Consider the following 21139-nt stretch of genomic DNA (forward strand, 5'->3'; position numbering starts at 1 on the left):
AGCACACGGCGTCAGGAGACAGGTCGTTCCGGGCACCAAAAGCTGGCAGCCGTGAGCAGTTGCTCGTGTTGCCTCACTTCCCTCGCCTGTGGTGTTGTTTGTTTAACCGAGACAAGGTCTCACTGCACAGATTCCGCTGCTCTGGAGTTTGCTATGTAGACTGGGCTACCGTCAAACTCATAGAGATCTGAACTCTGCCTGCCTTGGCATTTCAAGTGTTGGGATTAAAGGCACACAGTACCATACCTGACCTTTACCTGTGGTTTTCTAGCAGTTGGATCTGCTGCTGCTGATGGCTACCATGTTTGAACATTTACCTTGTGCCTGGCATCACTTGTCACGTCGCCTTCATGGTTGTCATTATAACCTTACTAAGTGGTTGTTACCTTCAGTCTCCAGATAAGGCAGCTGAGATTTAGAAAACTCAAAGTGACGGGTTCCAGATCTAGCATCTCACTGGAGGTAAACCCGGTTCCCAAGCCAAGTCTTAGCTACTATAGCACAATTGCTTTTCTTGGAATCTATCCCCTGCCTAGTTAGATAGCAGATGGTGGCTTTAAAATATGGATACCTGGCTGGGCAGGGGTGGTGCACGCCTTTAATTCCAGCACTTGGGAGGCAGGGTAGGTGGATCTATGTGAGTTTGAGACCAACCTGGTCTTCATAGTGAATGCCAGGACATCCAAAGCTACACAGAGAAACCCTATCTTGAAAAAAAAAGTGTGGATGCCTGGGCTGGGCTGGAGAGAAGAGTGACAGGTGTCTTAGCCTGAGCTTGATCCCTGGAACCCATAGGTGGAAGGAGAGACCCAGCCAAAAGCTGTGCTGTGACCTTCACACAGGCACACAAATGAAAGTAAGTCTTTAAAATCGTGGGTTCTCAACAGGCTTGGAGTGAAATGTATTGTCTTTCAGTGCAGTGTTTTAGACTGTTTAATGTAAAATATTAATAAATTACTGCTTGGTTATTACCTTTTCAGATAACATAGAAGTTGCGTATTTAAAGACACTTACCAAGGATGATATCATCAAATTCTACAAGGTTGGTGGTTTTGTTATCTAGATTTTTATTTTATCTTCTAATTAGTACTTACGTGTTTAATGTGTATGTGTGTGCAGATGCATGCATGTCAAGGTGAAGACAGCTTGCAGAAGTAGGCTCTCTCCTGCCCTGGGTCCCACGTTGTCAGGCTTGGAAGCAAGCACCTTTTTCCACGTGAGCCATCTCATTGGCTCCCAAGTTTTGGTTGATAATGAACTACTTGCGGCACTGTGCCTTTGAACTCATTCAGACTGCATTTATGAAGGCGTTCTGTAGAATTCAGGATTTGACACTTTGACCTATTACTGTTAGATACAGTCCCCTGTGCACTTCGGAGGCCGCAATGGCTAGCTCTTCTGGTTTCCAAGCACCCAGTTCCAGGCTCTTTTCCTGTCTTCTGCCGTGCCGTTTAAATAAATAACATTGCGGAGCTTTTCCATGGGCAGGGAGAGCAAAGGAAACAACACACTGGTCAGCTTGTTTTCCAGACCGACAGTGACCAGTGCTGCAGAGTTTCCAGTTGCCTGTGCTTCCTGCAAAGGCTACAGAGAAGAGGGTAGGGTTCCAGCACAGCTTTAAGAGAATCGTTGCTCCATCTGAGTCTCTCCCTCCCTAATGACATAAGCGTAGTGCATAAAATTAGTACTCATTAGAGTTAGCAGTGGCTGGGATGAGACACCATGGCCAAAGCAACCTGAAGAGGAAAGGGTTTATTAGTGTTTCCACATCACTGTTCATCACTGAGAGAAGTCAGGACAGGAACTCAAACAGGGCAGGAACCAGGAGCTGATGCAGAGACCAGGTGGGTGGTGCTACTTGCTGGTTTGTTCCCCATGGTTTTCTCAGCCTGCTTTCTTACAGAACCCAGGACCAGCAGCCCAGGGATGGCACCACCCTGGGCTCAGCCTTCACTGATGAATCACTAATTGAGAAAATGCTCTATAGGCTTGTGTACAGTTGAATCTTACTGAGGCATTTTCTCAGTCGAGTTTCCTCCTCCCAAGATAACTACAGCTTGTATCAAGTTGACATAAAACTAGGCAGTACAACATGTCAAATGAAGAATTTCAAAATGTATGCCACAGTAGAGTTGCACTTACTTGAAGTATTGCTTATTCTTTGTAATTTGTTGCAACCTCTAATTTGCATAAAGTACTTTTATGCTTGATTCAGGATAAAGGAAAAATTGTAGTCTGGGATTACCTTAGCACTGGAACTGCTGCCGGTGTTATAGCCACTTACCCTGAATCATGTGTGTGATTATGAGATGATGAGGAGAGACATCTGTAGTGCTACTTTCGGTGCTCTGTTGGGGAGGCTCTTGCGGCTCTCTTACGGATAGGTGTGTGGAGAGTGAGGACTATCTAATTACATTCCTACTGCACTGGGGCTTTCGACGCCCCTTCAGCCCAGCACCAATGGAGCTGTTGTGGGAGGAGGAAAGTCATGCGTTGTTGACACACACCTTTAATCCCAGCACTCGGGAGGCAGAGGCAGGCGGATCTCTGTGATTGAGACCAGCCTGGTCTACAGAGCAAGTTCTAGGACAGCCTCCAAAGCTGCACAGAGAAACCCTGTCTCGGGAAAAAAAAGAAAGAAAAGAAAACAGCCATGACTTGGAAGTTTCATAGAGGAAACTGATTAGTTTATATAGTCCACAGTCACTAATGCCTCTTCCCCCTCATGTGTAAAAACCACAAAGCTGCTGTTTTCTGTGTGTGCAAGAAGGTATTAGTGAGGTCACATCACCTGACAATACAGAATGGCAATAGGGAGCTGGAAAGGGAACTTAGTAGTGAAGAGACTACTGTACAAGCAAGAGGACCTGAGTTCAGGCCCCAGCACCCATGTAGTATGCTGGCTGTGACAGTGTGTGCCTGAATCCCACACACAAAAGGAGACTTATGTCTCAAAACATAGAAGATTTCTTTTTATTATGTTGAGGGAGTATTTGTTCATGAGTGAGGGATTCAAACACTGCAGTTGTCATTGACTCCAGTCATTAGCATGAGCAGCATTGTGACAGCTTTCTGAGAATAATGCAGGACTCACCCTGTGATAGATGAGAAGCCACACTTACCAGCAGACCCCTGGTTTAGAATTTGAAAGTTCTTAGAGAAACAAGGATAGTAATCTGAGTGAAGATCACTAGAGGAACCAGCATAGTAACACAGGCCTGTGATCTTAGGACTGGGTAGGTTGAGGCAGGAGGATTGCAAGTTTAAGGCCTATCTGGGCTGCATTGAAATACTCTGTCTTTTAAAAAAGAAAGAGCCAGGCGTTGGTGGTGCATGCCTTTAATCCCAGCACTTGAGAGGCAAAGGCAGGCGGATCTCTGTGAGTTCGAGGCCAGCCTGGCTTATAGAGTGAGTTCCAGGACAGCCTCCAAAACAATACAGAGAAACCCTGTCTCGAAAAAAAAATTTAAAAAAGAAAGAAAAAGTAGAGAAAAAGAATTGTTTACGATCACTAGGTAGCCAAGACATAAGGTGGCTCAGCAGATAAAGGCACCCACCATAAAGCCTGACTCCAAAAGGTAGATGGAGAAGGTGACTTCCTACAATTTTCCTCTTACTTCTACATTGTGCCCATACCCCACAAATAATCAGTGTAAGAAAAAGATCAGCCAGGCATGGTGGCACATGCCTTTAATTTCAGTATTCGGGAGGCTGATCTACATATCTAGTTCTAGGCCAGTCAGGACTATGTGGTGAGACCCTGTCTGAAAAAAAGACACTAGTAAATCCTGTGTGTAAGCCCAGGCATATATTAACTATGAGTTGAGTAAATCACTTAATTCCTTTGGGCTTGGTTTCCTCATCGATAAAATGGAAGTAACTCTTGGCAGTGCTGGGGGTGGTATAGCCCAGTGGTAGAACATCTGCCTGGTGTGGGGTTCTGGGTTCAATTTTCAGCCACCTCAAAAAAAGAAAATTAAGTCTTGCCTGCCTCCTTGAACTTTTTATAGTGAGAGGAAAGGAAGAGAGCCTCAAAGAGAACTTTGTTCTAAGTTTCTTAGCAGCATAAGAAGGTGACCTTGGATTTCTTTGTGCTTAGGAAATGCTGGCCGTGGACGCACCAAGGAGACATAAAGTATCTGTCCATGTTCTTGCCAGGGAAATGGATTCTTGTAAGTATCGATTACTGACATTTTAAAAATTCCATTGTTAATCTGATACTGAGCCATGTGATAGCTGTCCCTTTCCATAGTAACTCGCCTACAAAGCACCAGAAAGTGAAGACATAAGCAAAACAAGATCTGTTCTATTGAGGCAGAAGTTCAGGGGGAGGGGGAATGGAATGGCTGTGGGGAAGGACCTGCCCAGTCCTCCTCTCTTGCTTTTCCAGAAGGTCAGTACCTCAGAGTCTAATCAAGTCAGACCTGAGTTCTAGACATGCCACAACCAAGGCTATATGACCTCAGAGGCATCAACATGGAGTGGGTGCTTGGAAGGATCTGAAAAGTGTGTTAAAGGCCTGGAATGGTTTATTTTTAAATGACCTAGTCTGTCTTAGATTTTTTTGAAAATTGATCTTGTTGCAAGTATGGAGTAAATAGTATGCTTTGGTTTCCTTACAGGTCCTGTTGTTGGAGAGTTCCCCTCTCAGAATGATATAAACTTGTCAGAGGCGCCAGCCTTGCCACAGGTAAGAATCATTAGGCATTGTCTGAGCTCTTCCTACTTAAAAGAGCTCATTCACCGGAACACATGAAAACCTAGAGGTGCAGGTCACTAGTGTTGAAGCTACTTCAGGTCTTCTCGAATGTCCCATCACTCAGCCTCTGTCCTTGTCTGCCTTTGCCTCTGTTTTCTTTTGTTTGGGGGTCATGTAGCACAGGCTGACCCGAAGCTCATGTGTAGCTGAAGCTAGTTTGAATTCCTAACCCCCTGCCTCGACCTCACAAGTACTAGAAATGCAGGTGTGCTCCTTTACTTGTGTCTCTGCCTCTGGTCTGGACTGTGTCACTTTAAACGAAGCCATCTCCAGCCATAGCTTTCCCAGATTTGATTGCTGGAGTGAGAGTGTGTGGCCCTCCTATACTGCCTCTGTATTGGATAATCTTGAAAGACTAGCATTTTCTTGAAGGGTGAGAAAATGGGCAAAGTCATCAGACTGCTGGGTGGTCGAGTCAGCCTGTGTGTGCCCAGGTGAAAGCCAAGAGAGTCCCAAGTACTATGAGTCTGCAGACTCACCCCTGATCCTCTGGCGTGGCTGCTGTATGAGTCTATCATTATTGTAAACACCACCACCTTCCCGACACTGCAGCCTCCCACCAAACGTTGATATGCTGTTCAGTATAATTTCTGAGTGAAACACTAAAGAAAACTTTTTTTCCTTTTCAGCCTGAAGTGGTTCATAACATGACAGAGTTCAAGCGTGGCCTGCCACTGTTTCCCCTTGTGAAGCCACATATTAACTTCATGGCTGCAAAGCTCTGAAGAGAGTGGATATGTTCCTGTGTCTTCCAGGGCCGGGGGAGCAATCTTAACCACTTGAGTAGTTTCTGGCTTGCTATTAGAGAGACAGACAGAAAAGAGTTATCAGACGTTATTATGTAGAAATGTTAAAAACCCAAAGTAATAAAATTATAAAATCTTATAGATGTAGAATATTTTTAAAATACATGCCTCTTAAATATCCTAATTTTTTCCTTTTTAGTCCTAAGAGAAATTCCCTTAATATTAACTGTTTAATCTGAGGAAGGATATCCTAATAGAATCTTTCTTCCTTATTCTGTAAAATAGTCACTTGTCCGAAGAAAATAAGCTTTTTTCTAAAAGGCTTCAAAACATTTAGAAAGGATTCCCTTTTTAAGAACCGGTCCTCAAATCTGCTTTCTATTTGATAGTTTCCTGTAAATCGACAGAGAACATTACATTTGGCAGATAATGCACAAAGCAGTGCCATTTTCTTTTGTTAGTGAAATTGCTGATTACCTAAGGCATGGTTTTAATGTTTTTATAAAATTTGGGTATGTTTTTTAATCTTCTTAGTCAAATGCTGGAAAGCCCTAGAGCACCTGATCTACAGTGCTAGAAACACAGGTCAGCCTTCCATCAAGCTCAGATTTCTCAGGACTCCTGTGGGTTCTCTCTCATTGAATTCTGTTGACGTTTCTGTTTTTCGTAGTTGGTTTGTGGTGTTCCATCAGCAGATGTGTGCTGCTGTGTAGCGTGTGAGACATGCTGTGCTAACATCAGCTGTTGTGACCCCCATAACTCCTAGAGTGACATTTCGATCAGTGTGTGAACTAAATCATTTGCCCCTTTAAGGGACTTAAAAGGCAGCCAATACAAAAGCACCTCTTTGGAGATATGAACGGTTGCATTTCTTACGTGGCTGGTCTCCAAAAGACTCTAAATTCCCTTGCTGCTTCCAGTCCCATCTTGCCTTAAGTGTTATTTTTGAATATATGAATATAAACATACAGATGATGACTGGGGTGGACTTCTAAAGAATATTTTTTTCACAAGAATACTATTTTAGGTGAAAATGTTACTGTAGATTTAACAGCTGTTTTAAAATATTTGCTATTATTAAAACTTCAAGAACAAGTGTGGCTATGTTTCCACACTCAGGCAATAGTAATAGAAAGTGCTTCTGTTTGTCCACCAACTCAGGCAAAGTGCAGAATGGCATTTCCAAGTGACATTTGACTGCCCCGTATGACTTGATTTGCCAGGATTTTCTGCTATAGAGTCTTGGCTTTTCACAGCTTAAGTTTTCATATTTGCCATTTTCCAAACGTGAACTTGGGCGGCTGTGGAGGCCGCTCTCCCCGTGGTGCTGCAATGTCTTCTCTCCATGTGTTTTAGAGTCTCCCGGTGAGAAACCTGTCCTTGTCCGTCCCATCAGAAGGTGTGAGTCATCATTTCCTTCTCGTCTAAACAATTGGCCAAGCAGCCAAAGCTGACTTTGACCTCCTGATCCTCCTGCCTCCACTTCTCAAGTGCCAGGATTAGGCGTGTGCCACCCCGCCCAACGTGACTATGCAGCTTTTGATCAAACTGCAAAATATATACAAGACAAATCTAAAATTAGTCCTGAGTATTTGAATCCATCACTGTAAAAGCAAATAACAGTCTGCTACCTTTTCTGTAAATGAGTACATGCCGTTGAGTAACTTAGCTCTTTTTTAAAGGATGGGTACAATTAAAAGCATGTCTTTTATATGGGAAGAGGTACTTGAAGAGATTGGAAACAATCCCAATTTGCTTCTATGAACCTGCCTGGTGTTGAGTGTGCTCCAGAGCTCCTGTGTGTCACTTGGCATCCTGACGGGTTCATCTCAGCGGGTCCAGGTTGTGGTCCATGAACAAGAACAAACTACCCAGAGACTGCCATGTACTCAAGCTTAGCAAGTGACATTTGTGAAAAAGTCATGAGTTACCAGAGACTAACAAAAGTCTTTTTAATCAGTTGATGTGTAAGAGCATGTGACACTGCCAGTGTGGTGGGGTCCTAGGGTTGTCCTGTTTACAATAAATCTCCTGAATCAAAACTCTCTGTGTTGGATTATTTTATAGTTTGTGTGAAATAGTGCCCACCCTCAGCATCATGATTCGACAGGATTTCTTGCTTCTGTTTTTCTGTTGCAGAAAGCAGTGGATTAGTGTATATTTCTGTACGTACATATGTGCTTATGTTGGTATCTTGTTTACTAAGATAGCTCAGTTTCATACTCTTATAAATAGATAACTTTTTAAAATAGGAGTCTTGGTGTGAGATACCAAACTCTTGTTCAGCCATGTCACTGATGCAAAAGCAAGTCACGCAGACAGATGAAAAGGAATTGAAGGTTTCATTATCCATTATCAAAGAGTGAGTATATACATAGTTCAAGCCCTTCTCCCCAGGGCACACACTCAATTAAAGCAGGAAATTATACCATTTTACATTAATATTCTAGGAGATACAGAAGGGAATTCTCTACTCAATTGGTATTATTTATCATAGTAACAAAGAGAGAAAAACAGTGTGATCATTTTCGTAGATTAATAAGAGTAATTTAGGAAGCTAATGATGAAAGTGTCAGCATACGAAGAGCCCGCCTTCACCCCACTGGGGAACTTTATGAAATAGATACAGCTGGCATTTAGTGAAGGCGTGCAGACACTTCTCATGAGGCCCTCATGAGAACACTTCTAGTCAGACTTACCTCAGACATCAGCACTGGAAAGTGTAAAACTGGGCAACATGGTCACAAGTGCAAAATCATAAGGAGCCTTCAGAGCTGCTGTTGACAGGGTATGATAAGAAAAGATGGCAAAGACAGGTCGACAAACCAACCAGCTGTGCGTACATACCAGCAATGGAATTTAATCTTTCAGTAGCTCAAAGTATGAAGAATTTAAGGGTGAAGTTACCAGAACATGGAAACTTACATACTAAAGCTAACCAGCTGCAGTGGATGCTCAACCAGGTTATGAGTGTAGAGGCAGACAGAGAATGGAGGTTACAGGAAGTTTTCAAAGAAGGGGAGTGTGGAGATTTTATTCTTAGACCCTGTCTCAAAAAAAAATGCAAATGGAGTTGGTGTGGTGGCTTATGCCCAAAAGAGTTAGGGGCAGGCAGGTCTCTTGAGTTTGAGGCCAGCCTGGTCTGCATAGTGAATCCAAACTAGGCAGGACTACGCTGAGATCCTGTTTCAAAGAGGAGGAGGTGGGGACAAAATGAGATACCTTTCCAAGAGGCCTGACGTGGAATTCAGAATGGCCTCAATCCTTTGACATTCCTACCTCCACCTCCTAGTGTTCAGATTGCAGGCCTGGGCTACCGTGTGGCTAACAAGTGTGTTCTCAGAGAGGAGGTGAGGGTTCCTTTGTGTAGGGTCCTCAATGGTTGGCATGCACAATTTGAGCAGGGCCAGTTTGTCTGAAGCTCCCGTGGATGTGATGCTGGACACCTCAGAGGTGAGAAACACAAATCCTGGAGTTTGTCCCCAGCCGGGTGTGGCTGCGCATGCCTGTAATCCCAGCAACTGGGAAACGGGAGGCATGACTATGTAGGAAGAACCTAAGAAAGCAAGCAAGGGGCTGGAGGGATGGCTCAGCAGTTGAGGGCTCTGACTGCTCTCCCAAAGGACCTGGGTTCAATTCCCAGCACCCACATGGTGGCTCACAGCTGTCTGATATTCCCCTTCTAGGGAACCCAACATCCTCACACAGATACTCATGCAGGTAAAACACCAGTGGACATAAAACAAATTAAACTTAAAAAAAAAAAAGCAACCAAAAACACAAGGAGTCTACTCTGAAGTGTTGTGGCACGAGTCAGTGCACGTGGATGTGTTCCACAGCGCTTCACGGAGCCTGGAGAGACTCCGTGTCTTCACCAACAGTGGGTTCATCCCACTCCAGTTCTTGTTCCTCTCTTGGGACTCTGCGATCAATTAGGAAATGTTAATTATTTTTACCTTTTTACTTTAGTATTTTAACGTAATGGTGTGAGTGTACGTGTGTCTCTCAGAGGTCTGGTGTCATTTCCACCTTGTTTTTAAAAACATATTTATTGTCCCGGAACTCCCAGGTTACGTCATGCTGTCTGGCCAGTAAGCCCCATCATATCTAGCTTTAAAAAAACAAAAAAGGGCTGGAGAGGTGGCTCAGAGGTTAAGAGCACTGACGGCTCTTCCAGAGGTCCTGAGTTCAATTCCCAGCAACCACATATTGGCTGACAACCATCTACAATTCAATCTGGTGCATATGTAATAAATAAATCTTTAAAAGAAAACAACAAAAAAACCTTTTTTTTTTCAATTGTGTGCATGAGGGGTTACAACATCAATGTGGAGGAGGTCAGACATAACCCAAGAGTGGTCCTCTTTCCCCTGTGTGAGTCCCAGGGAATGACCACAAGTCCTTGGGCTTCCCCGCAAGTCATCCTACCGGCCACTTTTTTTTTTTTTTTTGAGGTCTCATTGTGTATCCTAAGTGGCCTCGAACTCACCGAACTCACAGAGATTTGCCTGTCTCTGCCTCCCAAGTGCTGTGATTTAAGGTTTGTGCCACTGTGCCTCCCTTTTTTTTTGTTATTTTTTTTTTTTAGACGTTGAGCTTGTATCCTGTTATATAGTCTTTCTGATTGAACTAGTCTGGAGAAGAACAGGGTTGACACTGCAAAACCAACACAGTCCACCAGGTGGAGACAAACCACTTTTCAATGCCAACTCCAATTTATGTAATCTACCAACCAGGTCAAAAATGTAACAAGAACTGGGCATGCACACCCGTAATCCCAGAATTTAGGAGGTTGGGGCAGGAGGATAGCAAGTTTTAGTCTAGCTGGAACTACATAGTAAAACCTGGTACAGAAAAAACAAAAGGTAGGTGAAATTATTCCTGGCCCTCCATAGAAATTCTTGTCATCTTTGAAGAAAAAGAAGCTGGCTTAAAAGTAACTCTTTGCTACAAATGAATCTTAATTTTTCTAATCACATGAAATTGTATCTACAGATACCATTTTTCTTGTTCAGTTGACAAAAACCTGCCCAGAAAAACTCACTTAAAAATTCTGGAGAAATGGCTCAGTGGTTAAGAACACTGGCTGCTCTTCCAGAGGTCCTGAGTTCAATTCCCAGCAACCATATGGTGGCTCACAACCATCTATAATGAGATCTAGTGTCCACTTCTTGTAAAACACTGTATATGTAATTTTTTTAAATTGGGATCCTATGTGTCCCCTCCCCTTCCCTTCTCTCTCCTCCCCTCTCCCCCCTCCTGAACCCAGGGTCTTGCTCATGTTGTAGGCTAAGCACATGCTCCCATTTTACCTACATGACTTATTAAGGTATCCATTCCTTCCTGTCCTTTTGTCCCCTTGTTAGATAAGTGGAGATGGCCAAAGAAATGTAGGTGAAGTCACTCCAAAGCCTCGAGACCTTTTGTCCTCTATTTACCCCATCCTCCCGAGGTGCAGCAGCCATCACTGTCCCTGAGATGACAGGTGTGAGGACAAAGACCGTCAGTAATGATGATAGAGAGGCTCAGGGGTCCCTTCTTGGTGACCACTCTGAGCAGTGACTATGTCTGTGGGGATGATGAAGGTATGAACTTGGTTTTGAAATATGAGAGTCACTGTTAGACAGGCTTCCGTTTGAGGATAAAATTATTACTACTTGATCCATCATGATGTTAGCATGTTGGGTTGGGTTTCCTTGTAGGGCATGCATGCAGAGTGGGGAGTGTGTTGTGGAGTGCCTTCTTTTATTCTGTTTTTTTTGGGGGGGGAATTGAGTTTCTGACCTTTGGACCTTGATTTCCAATTAAGTATATTGTCAAATATTAATGCCACAACCAGTGGGTTAGCTTTAGGATAGAAATTCATGTTGGGTGAGTGCAAGAATATCTATTTATTTTGAGATAGGGGCTCACTGTGTAGTCCTAGCTGACCTGGAACTCTGTATATAGACCAGACTGGCCTTGAACACACAGCAATATGCCTGCCTTTGCCTCACATATGCTGGGATTAAAGGCATGCACCACCATATCTGGCTATTCATTTGCTTTTTAAATTTTATTTTTTCATGTTGGGGAGGGAAATTTGTGAGTAGAGATCAGAAGTCTACTTATTTGTTTCTTGATGGGGAAGTCCTTCAGTATAAATGTTTCTCTTATTGGTTGATGAATAAAACAACTGTTTGGCCAATATATCACAGGAAGATAGATGGGAATAAGAGATGAGGAAAATTCGGGGAAAGGTAGGCAGGGAGAGACTTCAAAGAGATGCCATAGCCACCAAAGTAGTAACAGGTCCGGGCATTCTCCAGTAAGCCAAGACCACGTGGAAATACATAGATTTATAAAAATGAGTTAATAATTAAGACAGAACTAACCATTAAGAAGCCCTAGCTTTTGGTCAACAGTTTTATAATTAATGTAAGTCTCTGTGTTTTTATTTGGGGATAAAGTGGACATACGGGACCACACTGGAAAGAAAAACTCTAGCAACAAAATGGTGCCCACACTCGAAGCAAGATTTTCCACGTAAAACCTGACAAAAGTTTTAAAAGGAATTCTAAACAAAAGAACAGAGGCAAGCACAGCTTCTTGGTAGCAGCATTTTCTCTGGTGGGCTCTGTTAGAGACAAGCAGAGGCTCGCAACTCCTTTAAGAGAGTCTTCCTGGCTCACAGTAAGCAGCAAAAACTGCTGAGCTCTTTTAAGAGGCCCTGCTACCAAATAATTAAATGGTGTGTACGAGCAGCTGGAAGCAACAGTGACCATATCTCCAAGCCGCACAGAATGATGCATGGCAGATTTAGCTTTTACTCATGCAGACAAAAAAGGTTTAAGACTCAAGGTGGTGAGCACAGATCGCAGTGCTTGCGGTAAGCATACCCCACCATATTGGAAAGCCAGCAGTTAAAACATCCACTTTAATTTTAGCCATGCTGTTTAGCAGATAAAAGACTTGTGGCCAGAAAAAAATAGAGACTACAGTGAAGACAGATTCATATGAAGAAAAACCTCCAGAGGATTTACAATGTGTTTAAAAATATATAGGCTTGGGAGAGAAAAGAAAAAGGATAAAGTGGTTAAAAACTAATGAGAGTAGCTGGGTGTTGTGGCACATGCCAACACTGCATTAGAAAGGCAGAGGCAAGCAGATCTCTGATTTCAAGCCAGTCTAGTGTACAGAGAGAGTTAATGGGAGGCCAAAGTTATACAAAAAACAAAACAAAAAGTAAAAGAAATAGAGTAATAAAAAAAGTTATGTAAAGATGGAAAGTACACAGAGAGTCTGGATACTGTATGTTACTGTGTTGTCTTTTAATTGTTTAATTGCTGAGGGAGGAGCAACAACTGCTAAAAGACATTTGATTATCAGTGCTGCTGAATTAATAACCCAATTTATATATTTTGAAAATGTTTTGACTTCAAAATTGGAGTCTAAGGACAAGTTACTTTGGAAAAGAATTTCTGTTTTTCCACAGAAGGTAAAAAGCTGTGGATTCCTTCCAGAATAATATGGTTTGATTAAAAAAAGAAAAAGCCCTGAAGCAGTGGCCCAGGTGATCCAACATCCAAAACAGCTGGGACAAGGCAGCCTTGAAGACTATTAGAGCCAGGATTTGGCCAGTGTTCTGGGTTTTCTAAGGATCCCCATGGTATTGACAGCATCCCCAAACAGCAAGAAGAAGTTTGGAGAGAATGATGCCCAAATTCCCAAATATTGTTTATAATTTTTTTTTTTGGTTTTTCAAAGACAGGGTTTCTTGTGGCTTTGGAGGCTGTCCTGGAACTAGCTCTTGTAGACCAGGCTGGTCTCAAACTCACAGAGATCCACCTCCCTCTGCCTCCCAAGTGCTGGGATTAAAGGTGTGCGCCACCAATGCCCAGCTTGTTTATATTTTTTCCATTTAAGTGGGGTTGGTTATAAATGGTTAATGATCACAACCAATCTCTTTCTAAAGGTAAAAAAGGGAATTTGATATAGAAGTGAACACTTTGCATTGGTATGGATTTTGATTTATTGATACAAATTTAAGGTCCACTTTGTTACAGGTATATTTTTCCTCTTGTTTAGGTATTCTGTTTGTAAAGGTCATTTAAAAATGTGATGTGTAATTAAATACAGATTATATATTGTCATCTATAATAGTAAAAACTTATATATATTAGTTAGGTTTTCTAGATATACAGAGATATATATGAGATGTTAGTCATCAAACTTTCAAAGACCATCAGAATATGACATTTAAAGTGGTTTAGGGTTTTCCATGACAGTGAGACACATTTGCTCCTGGCAACATCAATTATGTCAGAAAGGAGGATGGGCATCGAAGAATCTCGATATGGAGTTGCTTTCAATATGACTAAACTAGTCATTTGGACAAGAAACTGCTCTTGCCTGGACTATTTGACTGTATGCTGTCCAAACTGGACATACAGGACCCACAGGAAAGTGACTGCTAAATTTGCTAAAGTAAGATGAGACAGTCCTTCAGGGTTCCTGCTTCATGGAAGAGTATGCCAGACACTGTGCAGGACACAGAGAAAAAATGATTGACAAACTGCCAATGGAGGTAGACAGTTTAAAATTTCCTGTTTCACTGAGAAGTCTGCCAGACATCCTAGGCCTGTAGGCTGAAGATGGATGCCCCAACATTACAGAGGAACTGTAATGAAGACAGTTATGGTTACGGTTTTCCTCAGTTACGATAACAGATAAGTTACACGTAAAACTGTAGACTCACAAAGACATAGGATATTTTTGATAAATTTTGCCAAATGTTAATGGACTAAATATTGTTAACTAGTTCTTACTTGATAGCTGATTTGTTATATATATTTTACTATGTTAAAGTTAAGACCCTTTTTATTTAGACAGAAAAAAGATGATGGGGGATGTCCCTCTGTATATGTGTTTCTCTTATTGGTTGATGAATGAAACACTGGCCAATGGAGGCAGGAAGATAGGCCGGGCTAGGAGACGATACTAATTCTGGGGAGAGAGGCAGAGAGAGATGCCGTGTAGCCAGGGAAAGAGTAACAGGTTCAGACCTTTCTCTGGTAAGATAAGACCACGTGGAAATACTTAGATTAATAGAAATTGGTTAATAATTAAGAAAGGGCTAGTCAATAAGAAGCCCTAGCCATTGGTAAACAGTTTAATAATATAGCGTCTGTGTGTTTATTTGGGGCTGAGGGCGGTGGGGCCTGGTGGGACAGAAACTCCAGCAGCAGGTTCTCTTTCCACTGTGTGGATCCCAAGGACAGAAGCATAGTTTGATGTATCCCATTGATTACAGAGTGAATTTCTTTTTAAGCAGAACTATTCAAAATAAATAAAATAAAAACCCTTGGCTATTCCCTTATTCTGCCTATCAGACCCTGTGACTTCTTCAGGGTAGGAACCAGATCAAGTCTCACAGACCATTTCTGTGACCAAATGCACAGAGAGCAGACAGAGAACAGTCTATGGTGGTCTGTATGTTAGTAGTGACACAGACAGAAAGACACACACACACACACACACACACACACACACACACACCCCACCATGCTAAGGAAAACATCCTGTGGTTAGGACTGATGGACTCTCTTCCGTTTTCAATAATAGAAGCTTGCTTGCATCTTTTCTTTTTTTCTTGGTTAACCAGTAGAGAGGGTGGCTTTATCTTTTTAGAGCATCCAAATTTCTCCATCACTTTCCTGTTTTCAGTGTCACTGCTTTTTGCTCTATTGTTTTTGTTTTTGTCTTTTGCTTGCTTTGGGATTAAATTCTGGTTGGTTGGTTTTGTTGTTTTTGTTTCTTTGTAGACAGGATTTATGTAGCCTGGGCTGCTCTCAAATAAATTTTATCCCCTGAATGCTGAGATAAACTGTGCCACCATGTCCAGTTTGTGTCATAGTGGGGATCAAACTCCTGGTGGCTCTGTGCGTACTAAGCAAGGATTACATCATCAGTACTCTCCCGTCCCCTGTCCCCCTCCATACTCTCCCACCTGCCCTCCTCCTTCCCAAGCACATGGTAGGACTGCAGGCCACGGTACTGACCAGGCCTGTTTTCTTACATGGGCTGTTCAGTGTTGCAGATCCATCCCCCCACCTGTTTTTTTCTCAATAAACCATATTTTCATCCAGTTTAAAATATTAAGGGTTTTTTTTTGAGACTTCTTTGACCCATGTGCTATTTAGTAATATACTGGGCTTTTTTTTTTTTTTTGGTGTTTTTTTGAGATGGTGAGCCTAGAGTAGAATGAACCCAAAAAAGCATCCCCCTGCCTCTGCTTGCAAGTAGCTGGGTCTAGAGGCTTAGAAATATAGTGTGGGACTGTCAACTATTTAGAGGATTCCCAGTTTAGAGTTATGTTATTCCTGGTTTGATTTCACTGTAGTCTAAGAGCATATGTCTGCTTTCAGATAGGGTCTTGCTAATAGCCCAAGCTGGCCTCCAGCTCACAATCCTGGTGTTTCTGCTTCTTCAGTGCTGGGATGGGAGGCGTGTGCCACCATGCCAGATCCTGAGGGCTATTTTGTAGGACTTTTCTTTTTAAGCTTGTTAAGGGTGTTTTTCTATCTAGAATGTGACTTCAGTGAAGGTTTTTCCCTGAGTTTGGGAATAGTGTTTCCTCGGGCTTGTCAGATGGGTGCTCTGCAATGTCAACAGTTTGGAGTGACTAATGACACTGACTGGGTTGTCCTTGGCCGTGTGCATTTTCTGTTTGATGGATCAATCACTGTTAAGCGGCGCTAGAGTATGCAGCTCTAACAGACCCACCCTTTTTGTGTTTTCATTAAGTGGATTTCTGTTCTCTCGGGTATTTTGCCTCCCTGCTGATCAGCTTGATCCTGTTAATGACTGTGAGGTCTTTTTGGAGAATAGACTACGATTGTTTTGCTCCCCTTTGCCCCTGATTGTTTCCTTTGCACCCAGTGGGCTCTGCAACTAGAAGCTGGGATCTTGCCCTCAAGTCTCCCATCCTGGGCGGCCGAGGGACATCTTCAGCCTCTGAGGATGCCGTACACGAGGTGCTGGATCCACAGAACAGCAGTCAGGAACTGGCAACGAAGGGTCACGTATCCAGTCCGAAACGAAGCCCTCCATCACACAGTTTAGTCATGAACCTCACAAAACTGTCTTTTGCTGTTCCGCGGAAGTCTTCACACTCGGCAACAGAGCTTGCACCTTGGCTATAGCGTCTAATATCGTTTTTTCTATTTTCAATAGACTTTGTCTTTGCACAAGCATGTCCTCTGATCTAGCATCTCGGGCAAACTGTGGGTCAACCCAGAGTACCCCTGGAACTGGAGCCGAGATCAGAGAAGTCCCGGGGCAGCTACGAAGCCGGGATCCTCGCGCCCCAACCGCTACCGTTAAGGATTCTGATCCGTTACCAAACCGCCACCCAGACAAGAACTGCAATTTGAACTTCTACCAGAAATCAGAAGAAGGTAAAGGTAGCCTAAAAGCCACACCCAAATTACCCGCTTGCCGTCCAGGATGCCAAGTCGACAGCGGTCAGGGGGACCTGGCTCCTCCCACCTAGACACTCACTGATTCCTTTATTTTCAGGACATCAGGACAGCTTCACTGCCTGCAGGGGTGACTGAGATCCTAAGTCCAGAGCTTTGCGGAGTTGCCACTCCGGAGAGTAAACCTGGCAATGGTTCGGCCAGCAGCAGTGTGAATCACACTTGCAGTAAGTCGGTGTTCTTCCCCTGAACTGTTCACTCCGGGACTTGTGCATGCCTGCACGTGTGTCCACCCGTGTGCTTGTCACATGTGTGTGTATGCCAGAGGTCATGCTTGAGTGCTGTTTCTTGGGAGCTATCCATCTTGTTGAGGCAGTCTCCCACAAGGGCCTGGAAGTCACCAATAAGGATAGGCAGACAGGCCACCAAGCCTTGGGGGTTGTTCTGTCTCTGCCTCTTAAGCACTGGGCTTACAAGCCTGTGTGTTACCAGGCCTGACTTTTTATGTGCATTCTGGGAGTCAAACTCAAGTCCTCAATTTGCCGACTGAACTGTCTCCATCCTGCTGGTCAGAGCTTTTAAGAACTCAGCAAGTGTCTTTCAAGTTCATAAATAATTGTATGAGTAAGTATACGTGTAGATGTGTATGGATGAGTGAGTGTGTATGTGTGTATGAGTATGTGTGAGTGAATGGGTGTGTGAATATGTGTGTGAGTGTATGTGTATGAGTGAGTGTATAAATGTGAGAGTGTGTATGAGTGAGTATGTGTGTGTGTGTGTCTGTGTCTGTGTCTGTGTGTCTGTGTGGCACATGTGTACCAGAATCACAGACACACCTGGCTTTCTCCATGGGTGTCAGGGATCCATACGCAGACCCTCATGCTACTGAAACAAGCGTTTTACTGAGTGAACCATCTCCAGCTCTCCTCATGCCCAGCCTTGAATTTTGGTTGTTTCTGAGACAAGGTCTTGCTATGTAGCCCAGGCTGGCCTGTGATTCCTTAGTACATAGCGGTAAAGACAGCCCTTAATGTCATGTCTCTTACCTCTATAAGTGCCAGCTTTATTCTTCCTTTTTTAATTAAAATTTTTTAATTTAATTTTTTGTTTTGTTTTCCAAGGCAGGGTTTCTCTGTGTAGCCCTGGCTGTGAAGTCCCAGTTACAGCTAGAGCAAGAAGGTTATCTGAGTGTGCTCTTATGATCTGAATGCTCCTCTTCACACCCTCCCATACCTACCTACTCACATCTCTCTGTCACAAACACTGACTCATAAAAATTATAGCCAGGCACACACCTATAATTCCAGCACGTGAGAAGTAAAGGGAGGAGGGTCAGGAGTTCAAAACTAGTTTCAGCTACATAATGAGCTTTGGCCGAGACTGGGTTACACAAGACCCTGACTCAAAAAATAAATTATTTGGCTGGGTCACACCAGTTAATCCCAGTACTCAGAGGCAGAAGCAGGTAGATTTCCATGGATTTGAAACCAGCCTGATCTGCACAGTGAGTTCCAGAACAGTCAAGGGTATATTACATACAACAAGACCCTATTTCAAATATTATTAGTTGACAATAATATTTAACCAAAACTCCAAATGAATGTTATTCAAGATAATTCTTTCAGGAAGGGAGTTCTTTTTTTCTTGGAATGTGTCTCTGATAGTGTTAATTATCTATCTGATAACTTTATAATCATAGGTCATTCACTGATCCCAGTTTCAAAGGGGGAAATCTATGTGTTTGCTGGCCTCCCAAATATTATGCATTTGATCCCTAAAAAAAATCTGCAAGCAGCATGGATGCTGGACCATCCTTAGCAGCTTCAGAAACTCAGCCTTTTTCTCCCTGACTCCTCCTGAAAGATCAGTGACTAGAGGAACCCCTGGCCTACCTCTAAGGCCTCAAGCCAGAGCAAAGAAATACGTTGACCAGCTCCCATGAGAGCAAAGAAATACGTCGACCAACTCCCACGCCACCAGTCTTGAGATTAGCAGACTTGGCAATGGCTTTGCCGGATGGTCCCCCAGGTCCCAGGGGCTTGACAGTGTCAGGAAGAGAAGGCAGAGATGACAGAGTTGGGGGTGGGAGGACAAACATTCCATGGACTTGGTGGTGCCTGGCTAAAGCTAACCAGCATGAGAAAATAATCGATAGTGAGTGCTTCCAATGCTGGCTGTCCTTGAATGCAGAAAGCTGAGCAACCCTGGTCCAAGAGAGGTGACACGTGCTGTCTCCACTCCCCAATGAGCACACGAGAAGAAAGGTGGCATTGGCCTTGAGCTGCTCGGAGCACCCAGAAGGGCCTCGAGCAGACAGACCTTCCTGCTCCTTGCCCTCCTCGGTCCCTGCCAGGCAAGTGGTACTGCAGCTCCTGAAAAGACCCAAACCCCCATCTTGCTGCTTGCCTCCTGTCTTGCTGTCTGCTGCTGGTTGTCTTATTTTACAGCATCCCCTCTCTTTTCCACAGAGACAGATCGAAACCTGAGCCCGGAAGGCGAGGGAATGATCCAGCATGACAGGGTGCATGACCAGGAGATGGCCAATCCTCCAGGCCACGGAGATTCAGACGGAAAGATTCCAGAGACCCATAGGTTAGGATGCTTGGAGCTTGCAATGCAGGGGCTCTCAGCACCAGCCAGATGCAGGTGCCAACAAAGTACCCAGCCGGACCCTGGAGCTCTGTGTCCTCTCTACCCCAAGCTTCAGTGAGGACCTGACGTCTCCAAGCGTGCCAATCTTCACTTCGTGTTGGTCTTCAAAGTCATTAAGATTTCTCTTGGAAACCTTGATGCAGCGATTTCTTCCTTTGCAGTTGAACCTGAACTGCCTAAAGAAGCTAAGATTGGGCCCCTGGTGGTCTTGGCCGGTTCTTAGAGATGAGGCTGGAGCAAAGTCCTTGGGCAGAACCACTAGCCAGCACAGGTGTGTGCTGCCCGATGGGGATGGATTTCCTTTTGGACATATCTCGAAGCTAGTTTGCCTGTTGCTCTGACACTTGTGCTACCATGTGGGTGGAGGGAGAGGCCACAGGGATGGCTGATTGTAGCTGTGCTGGTCAGGGAGACCTCACAGCTATGCTCCATGCAGCCACCCAGGCCCTGCTAGCCTGAATGAATGTTTCATCAAGGCTGGCTGTCCCACAAGAAGGGGATTCCTGTTGTAACATGTGTTGGTGGGAAGGCTGCTGTTCATAGGGGACATGGCGGGAGACGATGGAGGGGAGGGATGTCTTATTTCTGTCAGGCTGGCTTGGAGCTGGTGGGCACAACGTCATGCTGCTGTCCTCCTTTCCATCTCCTTGTCCTCGGGATCTGTGTTGCTCCCCTGAGGATTATTTATAAGAGGAATAATGAAAGGTGGGTGGCAGGCTGCTGGGACCCACATCCCTTGAGGTTAGCAGACAGCTGAAGTTGTGCGTGGCTGGCTCGGGGAGGCATGCTGTTGTTGGTATCACCTGAGGGCCGCATCTTCAGGTACCAGGGTAGCTGTCCAGCTCAGAGTTAAAAAGAGCACAGGAGAAGACATAGGAGGCCATTGTCTTGTTGAATTTCCAGCCCATTAAGAAGTCCTGTCCATAACCTTGAAGACAGGAGGAGACCCCCACATACGGCTTAAGTTCCTCATCTCGGTGGCCCACATTTATCAATGAGTCCATCTCAGTGTTCTTCTCCCTGGGACTGAGAATGAACGAGTTGGTCTTTGAATGTATTCTTCTCTCACCATAGCCACATAGGATGAATGTCTCCTGCTCAGCGCCTTTCTGGCAGTTCCCTGAACCTCTGTAGGTCAAAAAACAGGAGCACACCTACCGGAGCATGTAAGTCCCAAGCTCAGCGCAGCTACTTTAGAATGCCAAACTACCCCAGAAAGCATCCAGCTTGTTGTAAAAGACAGATTGGCTGTTGCAGCCACAGTTTGCAATCTTGATGTTCGTGCCAGCATCAGAGGGCTTGTCTCCCTTTAAGTCTGTAAGGACAATGCACTTCTGGTGGCAGCATGCACATTAGACACTATTTGTTGGAATTTGCTTCAGGCCTCTGTTTTCTCTCCCACTGCTATGAGGCACTAGGTATCCAAATACTTCCATTCCACTAGAAAGTTTCATAACAAGGCTGTTTTTCCAGTGTCTGTCACTTCAGATATTCCACTCTGTTGGAATTATTGGAGTCTTCAT

General features: G+C 44.0%; 1 protein-coding gene and 1 long non-coding RNA gene across 6 annotated transcripts in view; both read left to right on the forward strand.

Annotated features, from left to right (window-relative positions):
* The window catches only part of Ide (insulin degrading enzyme), an 89470-nt gene extending 81923 nt beyond the window's left edge, over positions 1 to 7547 (forward strand). For all 5 annotated transcript variants that reach the window (XM_021224833.2, XM_005063650.4, XM_040744995.1 and 2 more), the window contains 4 exons: positions 981 to 1042; positions 4100 to 4172; positions 4623 to 4690; positions 5389 to 7547. In XM_021224833.2, the coding sequence (XP_021080492.1) occupies positions 981 to 1042; positions 4100 to 4172; positions 4623 to 4690; positions 5389 to 5484 (299 nt within the window). In that variant the 3' untranslated portion in view covers positions 5485 to 7547. The remainder of the gene's footprint in view (positions 1 to 980; positions 1043 to 4099; positions 4173 to 4622; positions 4691 to 5388) is intronic.
* Positions 7548 to 16803: 9256 nt separating this feature from the next.
* Positions 16804 to 19748, forward strand: LOC121140300. The gene is made up of 3 exons (XR_005877069.1): positions 16804 to 16943; positions 17065 to 17191; positions 19433 to 19748. It is a non-coding gene; the product is annotated as an uncharacterized LOC121140300 (long non-coding RNA).
* Positions 19749 to 21139: the final 1391 nt, after the last annotated feature.

Source organism: Mesocricetus auratus, unplaced genomic scaffold, assembly GCF_017639785.1.
Source record: "Mesocricetus auratus isolate SY011 unplaced genomic scaffold, BCM_Maur_2.0 Super-Scaffold_4256, whole genome shotgun sequence".
NCBI lineage: Eukaryota > Metazoa > Chordata > Mammalia > Rodentia > Cricetidae > Mesocricetus > Mesocricetus auratus.